The sequence below is a fragment of the Battus philenor genome, unplaced genomic scaffold, assembly GCF_028537555.1.
Source record: "Battus philenor isolate CCGP_79_NKW_IND1 unplaced genomic scaffold, ilBatPhil1.0.hap1 SCAF_1, whole genome shotgun sequence".
In the NCBI taxonomy this organism is placed as follows: domain Eukaryota; kingdom Metazoa; phylum Arthropoda; class Insecta; order Lepidoptera; family Papilionidae; genus Battus; species Battus philenor.
Window position 1 is genome coordinate 13,953,335 of NW_027181661.1, and position 19,922 is coordinate 13,973,256.

The following is a 19,922-nucleotide window of genomic DNA, read 5'->3' on the forward strand; positions in this document are numbered from 1 at the left end:
TTTAAACTCAAGCATTGATTACATTTTTGACGAAACATTAAACACATGTTCATGTATCCAAATGTATTGGTGGAATTTGCAATGTTTGTACACCTAACAATATTTTATTTATATAAATACATTGATTTCAATCTGCTCTGATGTAAAATCTACAAAAGTCGTACCCGTACGTATCCATTTTTAACGAATACTCACCAAAGAATTTTTATTCACATGGCTATACCATGCGTATAAAAATTCTTTAAGTGTATAGAAGGCGAATCTTTTAACACTAGCTTCGCTTCGCGCCCTTTATGTATCTTTTACTTTCTTACAAAAATATGTAAAGATTATTAACACTATGATATTACCTTACTAATGAACTACTTAGCACGCATCACTTGTAATAGTTATTTTAAATATTCTGCCCGTAATCAGACGATAAGATGACCTTAAGATTATGTCACTTGTAAGATTGGATGAAAAATGATCTTCTCTGAAATTTACTCATTCATTTTACATTATATTTCTTTTTCGTACAGTTGTTGAAGTTGTTTAAAAATACAAATGATCTAAACTTTTATTTCATCTGTAAGGTTTACAAACGCAATGCTTCGGTTAACTAAAGAGTCCCACAATCCGAGCGAGCGAAGTCATTACACAATTTATGTATCAAGCAAATGTTGGCCCGCGCTGCGCCACGTCTTTTTGTATTTAATATTTTACTTTGCGTGAAACGTGTCACAATATTTTTATGCCACTATTTTAAAGATGTTTGCAATTGTAAAACAATTGTGATCAGCTTCTACCTGCGTTTGACTGCCTATTTATTTAAATTTTAGGTTCGCTTTTACGGACTAATATTGTATTATCTTCCTTGACACATTATCGCAGCCATTACTTAGTATTTTACTTTCATAAATATTTACAAGCATACATATTTTATAACGTCATTTTCATCAGACAAAATTAAGCTATCATCAATTTTTTTCCGATGAAACTAAAATGAAAATGCGAAAGATACTTAGAACATCAACGTAAAATTTAGAGAAAATAGCTATTATCTAAAACCTTAAAATTGTGAATAGCACATGATTATTTATATCATGTGAAATAAGCGAAAATAGTAAAAGCGATGAGCGAATTTGTTATTCTAATTTCCTGTTTGTCTTATATATTAACAAGTTATATGCATCCGTAAGTACAATATCTTCAATTTGGGTAAATTGTACAATAGCGACCAAATAACAAGGATTTTACAGCACTTTACGATTGAAATAATAATATTACAAGATAATCAGATAAGATTTTCTTAAAAAATGATACAATCAAAAATCCAAAAGATACGTTTCAGCCACCAAACAGCGCACAATTTTGTGGTGGATTGCTGCTACCTAGGTCTGTAGCGCTTTATACACTCAATTTTGTCTCCGATCAGAATAAATACTTGTTCCTTTTACTTAGCTTCATTAGTACCCAAGTGCTTATAATTATTATTAATATACATTAATTTGTAATTAACATAAATTCTAAGTAAAGCCTATTTATAATGAATGTTTAATTAACCGCAGTTAATTGTGTAAAAACGTTTAAACGCTTTTGATGTGTTGACTTTCAAAATAGTTTGAAACAAATTTATACAGCGTTGTTTAAAATAACATAAACTTTTATGAACAAAATTTTAGTGTACTAGAATGCTATTATGCATTTTATTTTAAGAAAACAATTTTGTATTAGCGAGCGTAGCGGAAATATCCTATTGGAATGACTACATCGTTATCACGAATAACTGAGTTATTGCAAATTCTTTAAGTACCAGCGCTTTGAAATCGTCATGTTATTGGTTTTATTATAATTATATACCCAGTCGAATAACTTGATTATTTCTATTTAGTACAAAAGATATCCTCAGGGGTATCAATTCTCCAAAGTGTTTGCCGAATTACTTGAGCATTCACCTTTGCTAATTGTCAACAAGTTACACCAATATGTTGTACTTGACACTTATTGTAACATTTATTGTGTAATAAATAATTTTAAGAACAGGTGGAGAACATGATGTAATGAACGAGGCTGGCTCTGTTCCACGTTTTATTCGTGTGTACCATGGTGCAAACCGAAATTGCGATCGTCCATAGGGTCACAATTGATCATTGCCAGATAAACCAGCCTTTTGCATTTAAAATGAAGTAAATAAAATTTTCATATAAAGACCTATTGATCCACTCAATACTTTCTTTCATACTTACCAGTTAATGAATATTAAAACGACTCAGACCATTGATTATAGATTCTGATACTTAGTATTGCCTCTGCGTAATTACTAAGCTTCTTAATTTTAAATAGCTTTACTTTGTAACCATGCTTGTGGACCCTCTAGCTTTAATGCTACAAATGCGTCGTGTATCCTTTGAAGTTAACTGTATTATTGCCATCTTTTACAAGAATTTCAAGTGATTACGTCATGTAGAGCGTTGATAGATAATTAACAGTGTCAAATTCTAAAATTTGACGTTTGTCATATCCATTACGTTTAAAAAAATCATGTAAAATAGTTACAATTACCGAAGCATATTTACTTAAAACTGGTTATATATATATATTCCTTTCGGTACGAAAATATTACAATAATTGTCTGATGGATAAAGTAATTGATTTTTTAAAAAGCAAGCGTATTTTTTTTGCAAAGACTGATTTTAAGTATGATGTTGGGGTTAAAATTGGCATGTCTATATCTCTCCATTCAGCTTGTTATTTTTTATTTTTCTAATTTACCGCTTTCAAACGACACGTGCGCTAGTGAACGCGTCTTATGCATTATTATTGTAGGCGTTCATTTTACGTTGTGACATTGTAACTGTAATGTTATTTGTACCACAATCATTTCGATCCATATAAAATTGGCCAGAGAGTATAACAATTGGGCCAAACGCCAAGCGGTTTCGCACGTACTACAAATGGATACAAATAGAATACAGATTCTGATAAGCATAACGCTTTTATCTCAACGCGGGATTTTAACCTTTTGTTGCACTCTTCGTAGAAGTGATACTTGTCGCTGATTTTTGTTACTTTTATAATAAACTCTTTTATTTATTTCTTTACTTACCTACCGTTTGCGGGAATAATTCTGATGTCAAAGAAATACAAAAAAAAATAGTATTAGTTTCGTTTCTTTATAACCTTCCAAAAAACAATTAAAGTACCATAATTGTTTTAGTAATGTTTTAGTACAATTGCAAGCCCAAATAATGGAGTCATGACAATAATCAATGTGTATCACAATGGTATTAACATAATATAGGGTCACAAATCACAATACAAATTAATAAAAAAGTCAACTTAGACAATCCATTAGACCCAACCGTAAAACGTTAGTTAATGGTATCCTTACTCTTCGCATGTCTGTTGTAATTTTGCTCTAGCGTACTTAATTTAATATGTCCACCACTTAGTTATACTTGACCTTTATATATGCATTCAACGTGGCACTTTAAACCAAACAATTTACGACGTTTTCTCTCAACTTTGCAAGTAAATCGGTCAGTATGCTGTATGAAATGTTAAGTGTTTCAAAACCCACGGTAATATTTAACTGTAACTTAGTTACCAAAAGCAAAACGTTTTGCTTATTGTTTGCTTAATTAGTTTGATTTAAAAGTATTTTCGGCACACTATCAATACTATCACTATATACGTTTATATATATATATATATATATATAAACGTGCGAATTAACATATTGTTCAATGATAAAACTTTTAGCGCGTGATACTAAACGGTATCATAACAATATAATTAAAAAGCGAAAAAGTATTTACTTGCGGTAACATATTTTACGGATCGCTATTTTGTACAATAATTTTAGAAATAGCTGTACTGAACTTGAATGTTTTTCGAAGCAAGTAGTAACCTATATGATTACACGATATCTAATATCGAATTTGTTATTTCTGAACATACTGCCACATAAAGCTTAAATATAGGCCCTATCCATACAAAACTGTTTACATTGTTGAATATGGTTTGCTCACTGCAACACACTCCAGCCGACATTGTGTCTATTTCGAAGCAACAAGTGCAAGTAATTGCATTCGGCGACACTCCAGTCCTGTCCAATCTCCACCACCCAGTCCCCCCGTTCCGGTCTATCTCGAAAGTGATTGACATTTCCTCACGCCGAGGCCTTAATAAAATAATGATGAGCCTTTATTGGGTCACCAGCTGCCTCAATGTTTATATGGTGTATCTTCGAACAATCACTCATCGCTATGTGTACAGCTCAACATGTTAATATCTTGTGATCAATATAAACTAGAATTTGCACCTTTATTTCAAATAGTATTCTTCTATGGCTTTTCAATAAATATTTATTTCGAATAAACACTCGAATAGAGAAAGTGTATTCAATAAAGCAACAATAATGTATCCTTCTCGGAAAACGTTATTTAAGTGAGTTATTATATTGCTCGTTGAACTGAACATCCGCTTTTCCTGTAGTTTTCATATTGTTTATATAAAACGTACGTTAAAAGATACTTTGAGTAATTTAACGTTGCAGTATATGATGGTATCGCGTTTCCGAAAAGCCTATTAATTTTTATCTACGATTAATCTCATGTTCTTTGTTCATTAAGATGATTCGGGTTGCAGAAAGGCATTAGAAAACTTTGATTTTGATTTTATATTTTCCTTTAACAGAAATCTTATTCTTCTTCAGGGAAAATATTAACTTATTTCTACTAGTACGTTAGTTATTGTTATTGATATTCTCTTTTATTAAACAAAACTTGCTATTTCAGAATAGTATTTTCCATAATTTATTTCTATAATAGAATCAAGTTATTAGGAAATGAAATTTATGTTCCTATTACATATAAATCTTCTTAATATTTCATATTTATTGTATTTCATCATTTCTTAATATTTCATTCATGATGTTCATTTTTTTCTGTGGAGTTTTATCGCGTCGTTTTACAATTAACTATATGTCTTTTATTTTTGGTAAAACCGCCGGATTTTTAAGGCTGCACTGACACGTTGTTCTTATTTTGAAAAGAGGATCTATTTTTTTTTTTCATAACAAACAACCAAACAATAGACAGTTCAGATCCATTTCATATTTGTTATCGTTGGTTATAAAGTGATTAGCCAATTTTTCTTGAATTAATGTTTCAGAAACTAGTTATTAGTCCGATATTTAGCGTTGCTAATTAACAGCGGGACTGTTCATTGAGTACTATTACTCCTACTAGTACTATTTTATGTTACATGATTTTTGAAGCCACTCGACAGCGTGTGTCTCGCAAAGATAGTATACTTTACCTCGTACCGATTTTTAATTTAGGTTTTGAATATTTAAATAATTTAAATGTAAGTAAGTATTTATCAGTTCATGCTCTAATTCTTTTAAAATTCATTAAACCAAGCTCTCGTGTCCTTGAATACTTAAAAACTAGTGTCAGTGAAATAAAAAGGGCATCTTATTTATTTCTCTAATATATTTTTTAATTGCAGACGCTTCAAACGAAGCCCCCGGATCCGTGAGTGCAGCAAGTCCCGGGAAACGCAGGGGCTTCAGTGGGTGAGTGTTACTTAATCTACTTTTAATTTTTACACAACTTTGACGTCTTGTTGACACCAAAACTTTAATGTTTTTGTACAGTTTTTAAAATATAAAACTAGGAACGATATTAGAACGTAGAATTTTCTCCAGTTCGCTATCGTTGACTACATGTTTTTATTAATTTTATTATTGATTTCTTGTTCATGTACGGAGTTCTTGTAGAACCAAACAATAACCTTATCTCGTAGTATCTAGCTATGAGCGACTCGTCGCGTTTGTTCATTACTCATCTTTTATCTTTGGTATTCTTTATCTGTCTACACTTACGATAGTGTGACAGTTGCGGGTGCTAAGTGCCGACATGCACCACGAACCTCGATCAATCACCGTGGCAAGCTGCTGTACAAACTGCTTTCGTTGGATATTCAGGTCCTCTTCAATGTGCGCGTCTTGTTTTCGTACTATTCCTGTTAAAATCGCTATATATCTACAATCCCCTATAACTACATTTTTTTAACATCGTTTATAAAGATAATGTACTATTTCATCCCTATGCAGTTTTTTTTTCAATTTTTTGAAACGCCTCGAGAGTCACGATTCAATATTTGTGTCATGACTGCATCGCATACTCGAAACAATCCAGTATTGTAGCGCAATGCGCTATGGTCGAAAAATAAACATCGTCCGTTCCCACTGAACGTGTTTAAATGATATCTTTTGCTGTTCAGTGTTGGTTGGCATTGATTAAATGCAGTGGTGGGGTGTTATTTCATCTGTCCTTTTACGGTTGCTCAAACTCAACTAACAATTTTTTTTAAATGAATACTTTATTACGTGTACCACGTGGCATGCGTGCCGTGGATATTTGTATTTTTACATGAAATATATCGTTCAGGAAAGGTTGCCTGTTAAATTTATACGAGCTCATAATATCACAAACGTCGCTTTTGAATTACATCGGAGTAAGCCGCTTATCAGTCCTTACAATTTGTCTTATCTAATCAACACCACTGCTCTTTAACGACGCACAATTAAATACTTTTAGCGGAGGAGACAACTTGTAACCTAGATTGTTTGAAAAGTATCAGTTTTCAGTGTTTTGTTAAGTGTAACTAAAGCCGTTTGCATATAAGAGGTGGTAGTGTACAGTGCGGTGGTGCGAATCACCAGAGCTGCCGTTGTTTGACACGGTACTTCCTGTCGCTCACGGTGCGGTAGATTACATTATCGTAGTAATCTCCACGATACCGGCCGCAGTCCCTCGGCTCCTTGGACGTGCCATTGATAAGGCTATCTGTGCTCATCTAACTGCAGTAGGTTTGTGTCTGAATCGAAGCAAACAAATACGTACGCTACTACTAATCCGTGGGGATGTGTTTTTCGAAATACAAAGTGAATCATGTGGAACCAAGTAGTATACGCCAAGTAAGTTGAGTTACCGTTGTAATTTGGTTTGTGAAAGTGTCGATAGTTTTCTTTTTATTTATAATTACCAACCTATATATTACTTAACCAAACAACTTTAAAATGATAGACATAAGAAATTGTTATTAGGGTGCACTAAAAAAGGTTATTTGCTGCGTGGTGTAACTACCACGGAAGCGACCACAAATAGCAGCCGTCTTAGAGCGCCATGAGTTGATCATACGACCGCATTGCGGTCCACAGACCTTGGACTATCCGATAAGTGTTAACTTGACTATACTTGCTTTAATTTTAATAACACAACACACAATGAAATAAAGTTTACGTACAAATTGTAAATTTTTACTCAAACGTAGCGTTTCATTATTATGTAAGAACTTCTTCGTTTCGCTACTATTATATTTATTTTAGTGAGACTACGAACAGGCTTTTTTGTTCTTTGTCAAATATTTAAAACGCACATAGAAGTCAAGTTTTTGTTGATAAAAATTACAATAGGTATTTGCATAAATTTAAAAATTAAATTTGCATTGAGATGACATATGTATCAAATAATTAGCAAGTATTACGAAAACATCGTTTTATAACCATACTGGTATTACTAGAGGCACACGCATGTTGATATTCTTACACAAGAACAACATAACAATGAAATATACACACCACTACGGATACCCGCCATAGAATGATTGAATACGATACATTCCAATTCAACGATTTGCTCACATTTACCCAACTTTGTCTGATGACGTCATTAGTGACTTAGGTGATTTCAGCGTACATTTGGTCGCTTATTTTACAAATATTTCGGAATGTTAGGAATGTGTTTTGCATCTCCTGGTACACTTTTAATATCATTTTTATTATCGACGACAAAGTTTGAATCTAATTTATGAAAAATAGACATACAAATATTCTGTTTAGTTTAATTTTTATGTTAACATGGTTTAGAGAAGAATATTAGTACTTTAGCGGCAAAACAGGACTCTTATTAAATTTTACATTTCATTGAAACAATTGTTTCTTAAACTTTTCGAAGGTCGTGAAATTGCAAAAAAAAAAACAAACAAACGAATTTCTACGAATTGTAATAGATGAAACATGCTTTCATTTCATTCCTAACATCGCCTGCAAAATTAAGTGTTTGCCAATGTGGGGTCACTCGCAGCCCGAATTTGCTCCCCCATATACTCCGTACGTCAGAAATTAATTCCCTTTGTAGAACGTCCGAGCTTTGTTTAACTACCAAGTACACAAATATTGAATATTGATTTCGTCAAGCTTTTCATAAACCTTTTATAACCTTTATATCTACGGTTCTGTTGTGATAACACGCTCTCTGTTTTTACGTTTTCTTATTTCGTGCATTAAAATTTATCTATATTGTACGAAGTAACTCTCACATTTTATTTATTGTATCTGAATGCGAATTGATTAAGTTATTGGGCTATTTTACTTAACAATCTTAAGAATAACCGACTTTAGAGCAACTGCAACAAACAATGGTCATAATAAATATTCACGACAATGCAAGTTAATTAACGAAAATGCTGAACGTAATTGAAATATTAGGTCACTTAAATACGTAGACAATATGTCAAAGTCGAGTATATTTTACTTTTAGAATAAATATTAAACAATTCGAATATAGTTGATAAACTGTGACTGTGGTAAAAAATGTAAAAACAGAATACCTAATCTTTAAACCTAACACACGTTAACCCATCGTACTAGTACGTGTTATATTTATTTCGCTCCATCAATATATATAGCAATTTGCCTTTTATTATTAGTTACAAAAGCTGTGTGCAATGCGTAAAAAATATTTTATTAGTGTTATTAATTCACGTAGCGGGAACTAGGTGCCGCATCACCACGAAGCGGAGGGCGATGAATAATCTCAGAGATGCGGTTTATGTGTCCAATTACATACATACTTGATACCGTAATAGAGTAATGCTATTCGCGGTTGGCAATACGAAACCAAGAAATGGTTAAATCTCTCATTATTGCATATTAATATACAGGCGCACTTAATCGATTACGAATCTGTTTTATATACATGTAATATAAAAAATATCGATGTTAATCATTGCATGGTCGACGATAAATGGCAAAGTTCGTATAAAATTATTTACAGAGGACATTTTTTATGTGGTAAAAAGAAACGTTTATTTCGTGATCAACGAAACTTAACGTCTCGATATAATTCTTAGTGAACTGTCGCCCTTTATGGAAAAGATGCCTTTCGTGATAAGACAATTGCAAATGAAAAGACAAAATTAGAACTTCATTTAGATTCTTTATATAGATTGCAGTCGCCATGTTTAGAAGCGAGAAGATTTTCAATATTTTGGATAATGTATATAATATTTAAAAGTTCAAAACAATATTATTCGCATTGAGTACTTCACTGAAAATAGCTACTTTTATCGATAAGCAAATTAATTAGTCGAAGCCATAATGTTAGTTGCGAATTATAACTCTGCCTCGTTTATTGAATGAAAACAAAAGCCATTATGCTTTGAAAGTAGACGTTTAATTCCTTGCTTCCAAATTTTATAATCTTGAGAAGATGATCTTCATTACTTTTGAAATTAAATATAAGAAATTAAAATAAAATTAATTTTACATGTGTGGCCCTCGTTAATCTGAGAAAACAAAGTTAAGGAGTTGAAAAACTGCATTCAAAGTAAGACCATAAGATACTTTGAATACTTCCCAGAAAATAGTGTGGAACATGAACAATTACTCCAAGATTTCACTGTTCTGAAATAAATGTTAGTTAACAAATGTCTTAATATAATAGTAATTTTAATTACCTTTTCAGAGTGGATACGGATAGATGTTGTTATTCTTTTGAAATTTTAAGTCATTAAATTTATATTTTATGTATTTATACGAACATCTTTTTTATTAAGAAAAATAATCATAGATTTACTAAGAACTACATACTAAACACTTAGAATACAAGAAATATATTGGTCGGTGCTTACAAGTTACAGTTACACACTTACAGTGTGCTGCTTTGAAACATTATTTCAATAAGATTTTAGATTTGCCTTTTCCTAAATTTAAAACTGTTAAGAATTAATTATTACAAGGTGGTTATTACACCATTAATAATTTTTCGAATGATAGTAAACCGTGGCACCAGTAGTAGTAAATTATTACGTAATAGTTTTCAGCAAACATTGTATTAAGATATTTTGAAAGAAATAATCGAGGACTTTCTGGCATATTCTTCACTATCAACGTCGACTTTCCCGAACGTGTGGTAGTCCACTTTGCTTGGTGAAATAATGCAAAGATTTCAAATGCTTATTATTAACTTCAAGAAATAAAGTATTTTAGTTTCTTTTTCACCAAATAATTCTTTTTCACAAATATCACATGTAAATTTGCACATTTATGTTCACAAACAAATAACAGCAAGTTTAAATGTAATTATTAAACTGTCTTACAATCAGGTGTAAAATCTTGCCCGAAAGTCTGTCTTGTTTATATGTTTATATGTTTTTTTATTTTTTATTTTAAACCCATAAGCAATTTTCTTGTAGAATTTTTACGATCGCAGACAATCTCTTTTAATTTAAACCATTCTTATAATTTGTCTCAAAATTTTGATACTTTCTTTACAACAGGAAAGATTTATGTGCAAAAGGTAATGAAAAATGGACCTTTCAAAGACTTAAAGCATTTCGTAGGCAAGTGCCTATTTCTTCTTATTATCGTTTTTCGTATTTCTATGTTTCTGTACTAATAAATATAATAATTATGTATTACGTAACTAAAGGTTGGATCAAACGACGATATGAAAAGAATAATGGTGGTAAACAGTCACCGTCCCCATCAACAGTATGCGCAAATACCTGACAACTTTATTCCCCCTATTTTTAATTTAACAGATATACTAGTAGTATAAAGAAAAGCAAATTACATTATTTTCACTCTGAAAACCTTTTTAAAGCATCAAACAGAATCCTGTTTACGACTGCTGCAAATACATCGTTTCGTTGTAAAAATTTGTTTCACGGCTAACTGATTCATTTATCCATTGGGTGTTCAACTTACTTCAGACATTTCATACAAAAACAATAATTATTTCCTAACACAAACACGTGGAGATGCACCACCTACGAATGTTTGTATGAGTTTTGAAAACTACTTTTCGGATTGCGCTCTGTCGGCCAATGTCCAGAACTTGCTTCCACTAAATCCTTTAAATTATTGCCTAGTAAATTTAATCATAATCGAACGTTAATGCGCTAAAGTTGTTGAATAAAACTATGTTTATTTTAATATGCATTGCGGTTACTCACAGATTAAATTTGTTTTTAAAGCTATTAGAGTAGATGCACAAATGATCGAATGCCGCGGCTTTCAACGGACATTTTGTTAACAAGTTTTGTAATTGTTGAAGAGAAACATTTTAAGACAATAGATGTAAGGTGTGAAATCAATTTATAAGAACTTAATTATTTTTCATAAAATCTTTTTTATTAAAGGCAAATGGTCATGCACAGTCGTGTAACGTGTTTTGTTCTAATTTGTTAATGTTACTTATTAAATCTGTTTCTTTTTGACAGACGACGATGGCTTGGTCTGAAAGGAAAGCAATCACAAGGCAAAGCCGACAAGGCACCAGCATGTGTGCAACCGCCAGCCTCAACAGAAAAACCAACGCCTTTGAAGAAAATTCCATCTGAAAAGAAACTCCGTGTACGTAAAAAGCACACATATTCATTTTCATTAAGCCAAGAATTACAAAACATATTTACAAGTATTATAATGTAAGATAATAATTAGTAGTCATTTATATTCGTCAGCTTTGTAAAAATATCACAGTAACGTAAACTCAACAAATATTAAAATTTGGTAAGTTGCTGCCGTTTCCTCAACAACAAAGATGATACGATATAACGTTATGTCAAAGTTGTAACAATAGAAAAGGCATTGCAATTGCAGATTCATTTAAATACAATCAAATCAGATTTTAGTGAGGGACAAAAAATTTGGATTGTATAATTCAGTGGTATTTTGAGTTTGGCGTTGTAGGTTTGATTAAGAAATTAAAAATAAGTAACTATTGTTTAGTTGCCGTACATGGGTAGCAACGGACGTGAGGAGAGCGAAGATGTTGCTGCAGGTAGCGCTAGTGCGCTCGATGAGACAGAAGACGACGTACCAGATGTTGAGCTGCCGCCACCGATGAAACCCATACAAGTAAAGAGCTCTTCTTACTATTTTCCTCAGTAACCTGAAGCGAACTGTGTCAGACTAGCAGTGCATTTCACTATATTCACCTTACCGCGCGTACTGACATTGTAGATAAAAATAATAAACAAATTTGCAACATTGTAGACCTTGTATAATTGTGATAAAAATTAATGCACAGTACATTGCTCGATAGCATATCTATCAACATTTTAAAGTGTTAAAAAGTTTATGGTTAGCTTTTATAAATACTATATGATTTATAGCTTCGTGTCAGCGTACGAATAATCCTAGTAACAGCCAAATGTACGTCACGGGCAACGTCACGTGATGAGCGTTTTATTATCTCAGCGCACTCGTAAACGGTATTGCGGCTGAAATTCCATTAACGGAATTGCAGCACTCGACATTCGTTCGGTGTTCGTGAAAAGCGTACCCCCGGACAACCTCTGATTGCATATTTACATGCATGTAACTCATACTAATTTAATAGCTTCGTGCCTATGACAGTGACATTGTTAAACAAATTAACATTTTTTTTAATATCCGTTATTTTTGATTATAAGCGTGTTTGAATCATCAATGATACGATCATTATCTATACCACAAGTATTAAACATTAAGGTACAAAGAAAAACAAAATTGTACATTGCGACAAAATTAAAAAATGAATCAGTTGGTTGAGAAGTTTGATTTTACAGTAAAAGAAATGATAATTAATCTGATTATAAAGAATTAAAATAGGTCTGTAATAATTTCTTCAGCTGAAATTGAGGTTTCAGGCTTAGGTAGGTGACCTGTTCCCGTGTGTCGTTGTTCGACGCTTAATTTAACCTTGTAGAAAAATAAAGCTTCAGATCTAGTTATTAACGGCCCACCGACTCTAGCCTTGCGGTAAAAAATGTTATCGTATTTATTCATCACTGTGTTCAACATAAATAATAATAGATTTGCTTTGTTATAGTTATCGAACATTGTTATTTTATTTCCATAATTTTATTAACACGTGGGAATTTATCCCTAAAGCACAATGAGATATATAATACTGGATAATTATGAGGATTACCTTAGACATTTAATTATTATTACCCTCCCAGCAATGAATGTTATAATGTTATAATTATTATTGTTAGTTAAAAGGAGTCCCATTTCTTCCTAATTATCAATATTCAAATACTCCTAATAAAATCAAAAAAGATTGTATACATACAAGAAAACTTACTTTCATATTATTTTCATCGCAGTCATTCAAAATTTCGAAACATATGTACGATACCAATGAGACAAGGTTGTTGAAAAATTATTTAATTTAGTGAAATGAAACCTTTTTGCAATTTCATCAAATTAAATTATTAATAACTTCATTCTACTTAAAAGATATCAAAGAAAGCATGAAGTAGTCTGGTAATTTTAATTAATTTAAGCTCTCATAGATATCTTTAATTGTCCGCACACAGGATCCACAGTCGGTTCTACAACAGGCGCCAACCCCCGCCGCCACTGCCTCGGCTCCAACAACTCGAGTAAGTATATGTCTTTCACAAGTACGGTTCTTTCCTATAAGTGTCCCATTCTCCTATAATGTCTTTAATGCACTATTATTCTAGCTCTTGTTACTAACCCGGTGCGTGTAGATGCTTTTTATACTTGGGTGACATGAAGGTGACATGTTTCAGAATTCGTTGGCAATGGACGCTCTGGAATCTAACGGGGGTCCTGCTGATATCGCGGAAATTGAACAGATTGTCAAAGAGAAGATGGTTCGATTCTTATCAATACATGTAGTGTGCACGAGCTTTTATTTGGAAGCTTAGATTGGCCACGGACTGATAATACATCAAACATATTGATGGACAGTAATGGCTGAATTTTTGCTTGAGGAAATTTCAAATTTAACTCATTTTTATTTACTTGATCGGTTTGCGGACCATTATAAACGATGTTATTATTTTGCTGTGTTGTCTCAGTTTTAAAATTTAATGTGTTGTACCGTTATTTAATTCTTTTTATTGATCGTTTTATGACTGGTGTGTTGAAAATATTAGCGTTTTGCTAGCCAGCAGTAATGAGTACGAAATTTTCAGAATTTTTCATTTCACGCGTGTTCAATTAAAATTTGCTTTCTGCATGTTGCTTCTTTTTATTTTGTGTTTGTTTCCTTTTTTACAATTGCTAGTTTTACTCTAATATTTGAAGAGCTTGTGTTATATTTTTATATTTACAGTTCACTTTTTTGTATTTTTCTATTATTATGCAAACATGCAGTTGGGGAATAATCTAGATCATATGTTTCAGTAGCTCTTAGTAGTTACCATTAGTTAAATTATTATTATATACTGAAATGTCCTGAATTGACATCTATATCCTCTAACTACATTTGTCAATTTGACCGATCCCGAACAGGAACAGCATGGAGGAGCTGGATCATGCAGCGGTGCCAGTGGCCCAAGCGTCGGCGAAGATGAGGAACCCGCCACACCGGGACCTGAAAACGTAGAGGCCATCCTAAAGAAACGCGAGTACGTACTGCGCGAGTTAGTCGACACCGAGGAGATTTACGTGTCCGACCTACGCCTCATCTGCGAAGGCTACATACGTCACATGACAGTAAGTGTAGTTTAATGAGAACCAATTATTCTTATATATTTCAGATACCTCTTTCTTTACTCTTTTTTAACTTTCAACGACACATAGCAACATGATTTAGCATCTTCTCGATTCAGTTCCTGGTAATAAGGTTTTACAGAAATTTTTAATGTGACAAATAGTCAGTTTAAATTGATTTAGGAGGTCACTACAAACAACGAATATATGTTTAAAAATAAAATATTACGTTTAATTTGACCAATAATATCGTTTAAATATGGCGCAAAAAATATAACTATAACGGCACCCACTCACAGATAAAAGTTATCTAGGTTTAATAGGTTAAAATCCTGGGTCGCACCGAAGTAGTGCTTGCTTTCTATGAATCCCCTTACACACGTTAATTACAGTAGCTAAGGCGTCTTGCAAAACATGGCAGAAAGACGGGCTGCGATGGTATTCACCTGGAGGGCCTTGTGCAAAGGTAATACCTAGGCCCTTCTTGAATTCATAATTACTTTCAAATAAATAGATTTATGTCTAATAAAACAAACCATTTATCTCATAAAATCGCGTATTTACTGGGATAAAGGGTGAAAATGTGTGATGATTTTGTTATTAATTTGAAAAATACGACTTTGTTAATTTAACTAACTTATGAAAAATCATTAATATCTTTAATGTTATAATAATTTAAAAAAATTAATATCTCTGTTAAAATCATTATGAAACTTTTCAATATACTTCTTAATGTTCTGTGAAGTTTGGTACCGTTATATTTTACGCCTTTTATAACTTCGTCAGAATCAGGGTTCGCGGGTCTAACGAAATACTTACGTATTGTTTCATATTTCAATCATTGACTTATTAAATACCCAAGATTTATTCTGGAAAACTCGTTGCTTATAAGCAACAAAGAATTTTCATAATACAACCTCTTCTGCGAAAACGGATTAACTCGTACTAAGTTTTTATTCATCTACAAGCCTCTGAAACAAACTGCTCTTTACAGTAAAAAATCTTTATTCTCGGGGTTTATGTTCCATAAATATGCCGCGAATAAAAAGACGGTAAAATAATTTATATGTAATTATAGGGGATACGTTCCTAGGTGAAAAGATTTTAAAATAAAAACAAATACATGAAACAATCAGTTTAATTCAAATTTTCGAACATTTTGATTAATTATCTTAAGGCTTAAACAATGGTTTGAACAATTTTGTAATTTTCTTTTGCCTGGCAGTTTAAAAGTTCTTTCAAATCAGACTGATACGCAGCAGTCGCATTAGCAATTAGTCTCTTAAAAATAAGACTTGTTTCTGAGGCGGATCAACGTTCATAACGAAATCGGAAAGCTCATTTGCCATTCTTAAACATCTACTAATATTTATGAAATTAAATGTCACGTTTCCAGTGCTTGTTGAAACCTCTTCTTCAATGGACTGAGAATTTTACAATTTCACCAAGTTGGTTTGAGTCAAATCTTCATCTTGCAATTCAAGCAATTCCTGAAGTTACAATAATATCTACTTTAGTTTTTTAAAAGTCTATTTGACGGCATTTAAAAAGGATATTGGATCGAAAGCCTAATGGAATCCTTTTATTATTATAAATGTTTTTATGAGATCCGCGAATAAAAAAATTTTTAGTTGCGAGTATAGGAATTGAATCGAAATTTTTCGATCAGCAAATGGTGAAAACGCGAATGAAGGAAGCTCGAATAATTAGCTTTTACTGTATATATGGCGGAAGCCAGCCTTCAGAAATATACTTCAATCTATTGGAATTTTTTTTTTCTCAACAATGTTACGAAAAAATTATGTTAATAAAAAATTATGTTTGCAACTTTTTTAAACTTTCAAATTATGGATTCAATTGATAAAAGTCGTTTATATTTAGCAGATTGTTGTTCAAAAGTCCTGTTATACAAATAACTTTTAAATAAAATTGATGTAAATGCATAAACACAATGAGGCTCTGATGCATGTCTATAGTCTACAATTACATGATAGTTCAGACATTACCCCAGTGTGTCCCTAGTTTAATTTTAGCTGTTTAGTGTTTGTTTGCGTTTACTCATTCTGTTATCAGAAAACCTTGTTTTTAGTTGTTTTTTTTTTAACCCTTTCCATTTTCACATACTTAAATAATTTTTGAATAATATAACTTAATTGTTACGTATGGCTTGTAACCAATGTAATCATCATCTTACTCATCGTGTCACAGCGACTACACGCGACCTTGACTAAGTCGACGGTACACCAAGTGAGGGACACCGCGTCTGCACGCTCGGGGTCGCTACTCGATACCAACCAATGCAATAACCGACCTAATATATATATGTATTGTGACCTTATCAACAAAAATACACAAAAACCTGTTTTCATACGAGGGATATGGACAATATTAAAGAAAATATATAAAAAATCGAAAGAACCTCTCTAGTGGCTATAAAGTATAGTTTTCGCTACACAATTAAAATGTACTTTTGTTGCAGTGTATAGAGGCTGTATTAAAAAGTCTCAACTAAAAACTATACCATTTTGCTATTTGCGCAGAAACGAATAAAATAATATAAAACAAATATATGGTCCCTTAAAGTCAACATCTTTAACCTACTCATAAGTTAAAAACCAAATCAGCGACCTGATGGGACTCGCGTCTGCTATGTTTATATGTTTAATTAATATATTGCGTTATTGTGTAAGAATGGAACAATAATTTTTAAAAAGATATCAATAATAATGTAAATGTATAGGAATCTTCAGGCGATCCGGCGTTACCCGAAAGCCTGCGCGATCGCCGTCGCATGATCTTTGGAAACATTGAAGCCATTTACGAGTGGCATCGGGAGTGAGTATTCCTTCTTATACACCGATATCGCTAGCTTATATACTGCTAATTGAAATATTGTGTGAATTACAAAAATCTAACAAAAAGTTTAATGACGTATTCGTCGCAAGGGACTCTTGCGATGCAGGAAGATTCTTGTCGTAAACGTCACTGCGTTGTAAAATAATTTTATGCACGAAGCTAAACTTTACCGCATCAATTGGCTCTGCTAATTTTGTTTTTCTTTTTGGATGTGTATAAACTGCCCAAGCGAATTTGCTCTGCCACTACAACAATTTCTATTGTGTTATTTAGTTAATATAACAGAGAACCTATATTATTATTCATTGAGAGTATACATGCTCACTACGACATTCTTTTGGTTTTGGTAACTTTGATAATTTAAGCAATAATGCGAATGAATGCTGAGCTCGTGAACTTTAAGGTGTGCAATATGTTTTAAAAATTCACTAAGTGTTTTACTCTGTGCAGTAAGTTTCTTCGCGAGCTTCAAATCTGCATGAACAAACCAGAGCTACTCGGCCCCTTGTTCCGCCGATTCCTTGAAAAGAGAATGTTCCTCTACGAGACCTACTGCCGCAACAAGCCCGTTTCAGAGTACATCGTTTCCGAACACGATCACTACTTTCAAGAACTGAGGCAGAAGTTGGGCCACAAGTTGCAGGTTCGTATCTCTAATATTTAATCACCCCTTTTAACAATTAATAGTGCTAAAGATTGAATTTAAAATAGTCTCAGGGTTATTTTGAACGCACTAAAAAAAACAAAGTTTTGCTTCACGAAAAGATGCAAATATCGACAATTGTTACTTTATCCAGAGACAAGAATTAGAATTTTGTTAACACATTCTTACTAGGCGCACTTGGTTTCCCTTCTTAATGCAATCTTTGCTTTTCTTGCATTCTTATTGTACGAGTGCAGCAGATCAGTCAATAGAACTAACAACAACATAAATCATTGGTTATAAAATTTTAAATAAAAGAGTCAATTGACAACATATTGCTCGGCTTACACTACATCAAAAGTGGCTTCATGACTTGCACATTTCTCTTCAATAAATATCGCCCACGCACTTAACATCACGCTCTCCAACTTTTTTCTTTAATCTTTTGCCTTCGCTTGGGTGATCACATTCATGGGGTTCTAGGTTCAACTTAGACAACGATTCCACATCCCTGGTGCTCGCAAGAGCCTCTCCCAGGTATTAGTAACGTTCTGTTTTTATACAATATTCAAGCAACGCTGGTACTACAATTAATTTCCAATTCCACCTACGTAACGAGATTGTCGATCTAGTTAAAGGACTTTTTCTCTCTCTTTTCTTATGTTTGCTGATTTTCATAACGCGAATCAAAAATGTTAACACTTATTGCGATAATACTAATTGACAGCCAATATCAATTAGTACCAGCCATGCTACGACATCGCCGTGTATTACGCGCCGGCGATTCCGTTCGCTATTGACATTAATTTGCGGGTCCAATAAAGGGTTCACTTCTATCTCCCGCAAATCGAATGTCAGTAGTCATCCGCTCTTTGTGTTGCCAGTCTATGGTCCTTTTGTACAAAAAATCTAAAGAATAAAATCCCTACTAAAGAATTCACCCCTTTGATTTATATACCGTTATTCGCACGTAACCGAACGCCAAAACTATAAAACAAAACAAATTCTTCGAAAGCGTTGTACTAACTAGGGGATTTTATTCACGACGACCTCAACAAGTATGAATGTTAAATGGATTTTTGTGTCGAACATTATGAGGTGATATTTATATGTATATATTTCCTACCTTGCATGAATACGCAAGTTTTCTTACATGTACAGACAAACAAAACCTGTGTTTATTATGTTATTTTTGGGGGTATTTGTTTTTTTTTGTTATAATTGCAAGTTTCATTTTAACACTCACTACACGGCACTAGCACACACACCCATATATTACGGAATGAGCTGTTCATTGTTGTGTCGCTTTGACATGTTCGCATGCCCTTCGTGTGGACTCTAATATATCTGGAAAGAAATTTGTGCGTGGTTCACTACAGATACTTTGGCGTGTTTTCAGCTGGGCGATCTCTTGATTAAGCCTATACAACGCATCCAAAAGTATCACTTGCTGGTAAAAAAGATCCTGGCGTATTCGGAAAGTGCTAATGAACCGGAGGAAGTCATCGTCGCGCTGCAAGATGCTGTTCTGTGCACTTCTATTATACCGAAGAATGCTAATGACATGATGGACGTTGGTCGCCTCCAAGGCTTTACGGTAATTATTTTTTACATTTATCTTACACATCTCTA

The 19,922-nt window shown here is 32.9% G+C and overlaps 1 protein-coding gene across 5 annotated transcripts in view; it reads left to right on the top strand.

Annotated features, from left to right (window-relative positions):
• trio (trio Rho guanine nucleotide exchange factor) overlaps positions 1–19,922 on the top strand; it is a 119,762-nt gene that overhangs the window by 83,437 nt on the left and 16,403 nt on the right. For 4 of the 5 annotated variants that reach the window (XM_068763544.1, XM_068763568.1, XM_068763575.1 and 1 more), the window contains 9 exons: positions 5,497–5,563; positions 11,560–11,692; positions 12,068–12,196; positions 13,645–13,710; positions 13,864–13,947; positions 14,591–14,794; positions 17,532–17,626; positions 18,098–18,290; positions 19,690–19,887. In XM_068763544.1, the coding sequence (XP_068619645.1) occupies positions 5,497–5,563; positions 11,560–11,692; positions 12,068–12,196; positions 13,645–13,710; positions 13,864–13,947; positions 14,591–14,794; positions 17,532–17,626; positions 18,098–18,290; positions 19,690–19,887 (1,169 nt within the window). The remainder of the gene's footprint in view (positions 1–5,496; positions 5,564–11,559; positions 11,693–12,067; positions 12,197–13,644; positions 13,711–13,863; positions 13,948–14,590; positions 14,795–17,531; positions 17,627–18,097; positions 18,291–19,689; positions 19,888–19,922) is intronic. The other variant, XM_068763559.1, reaches the window with a different exon arrangement.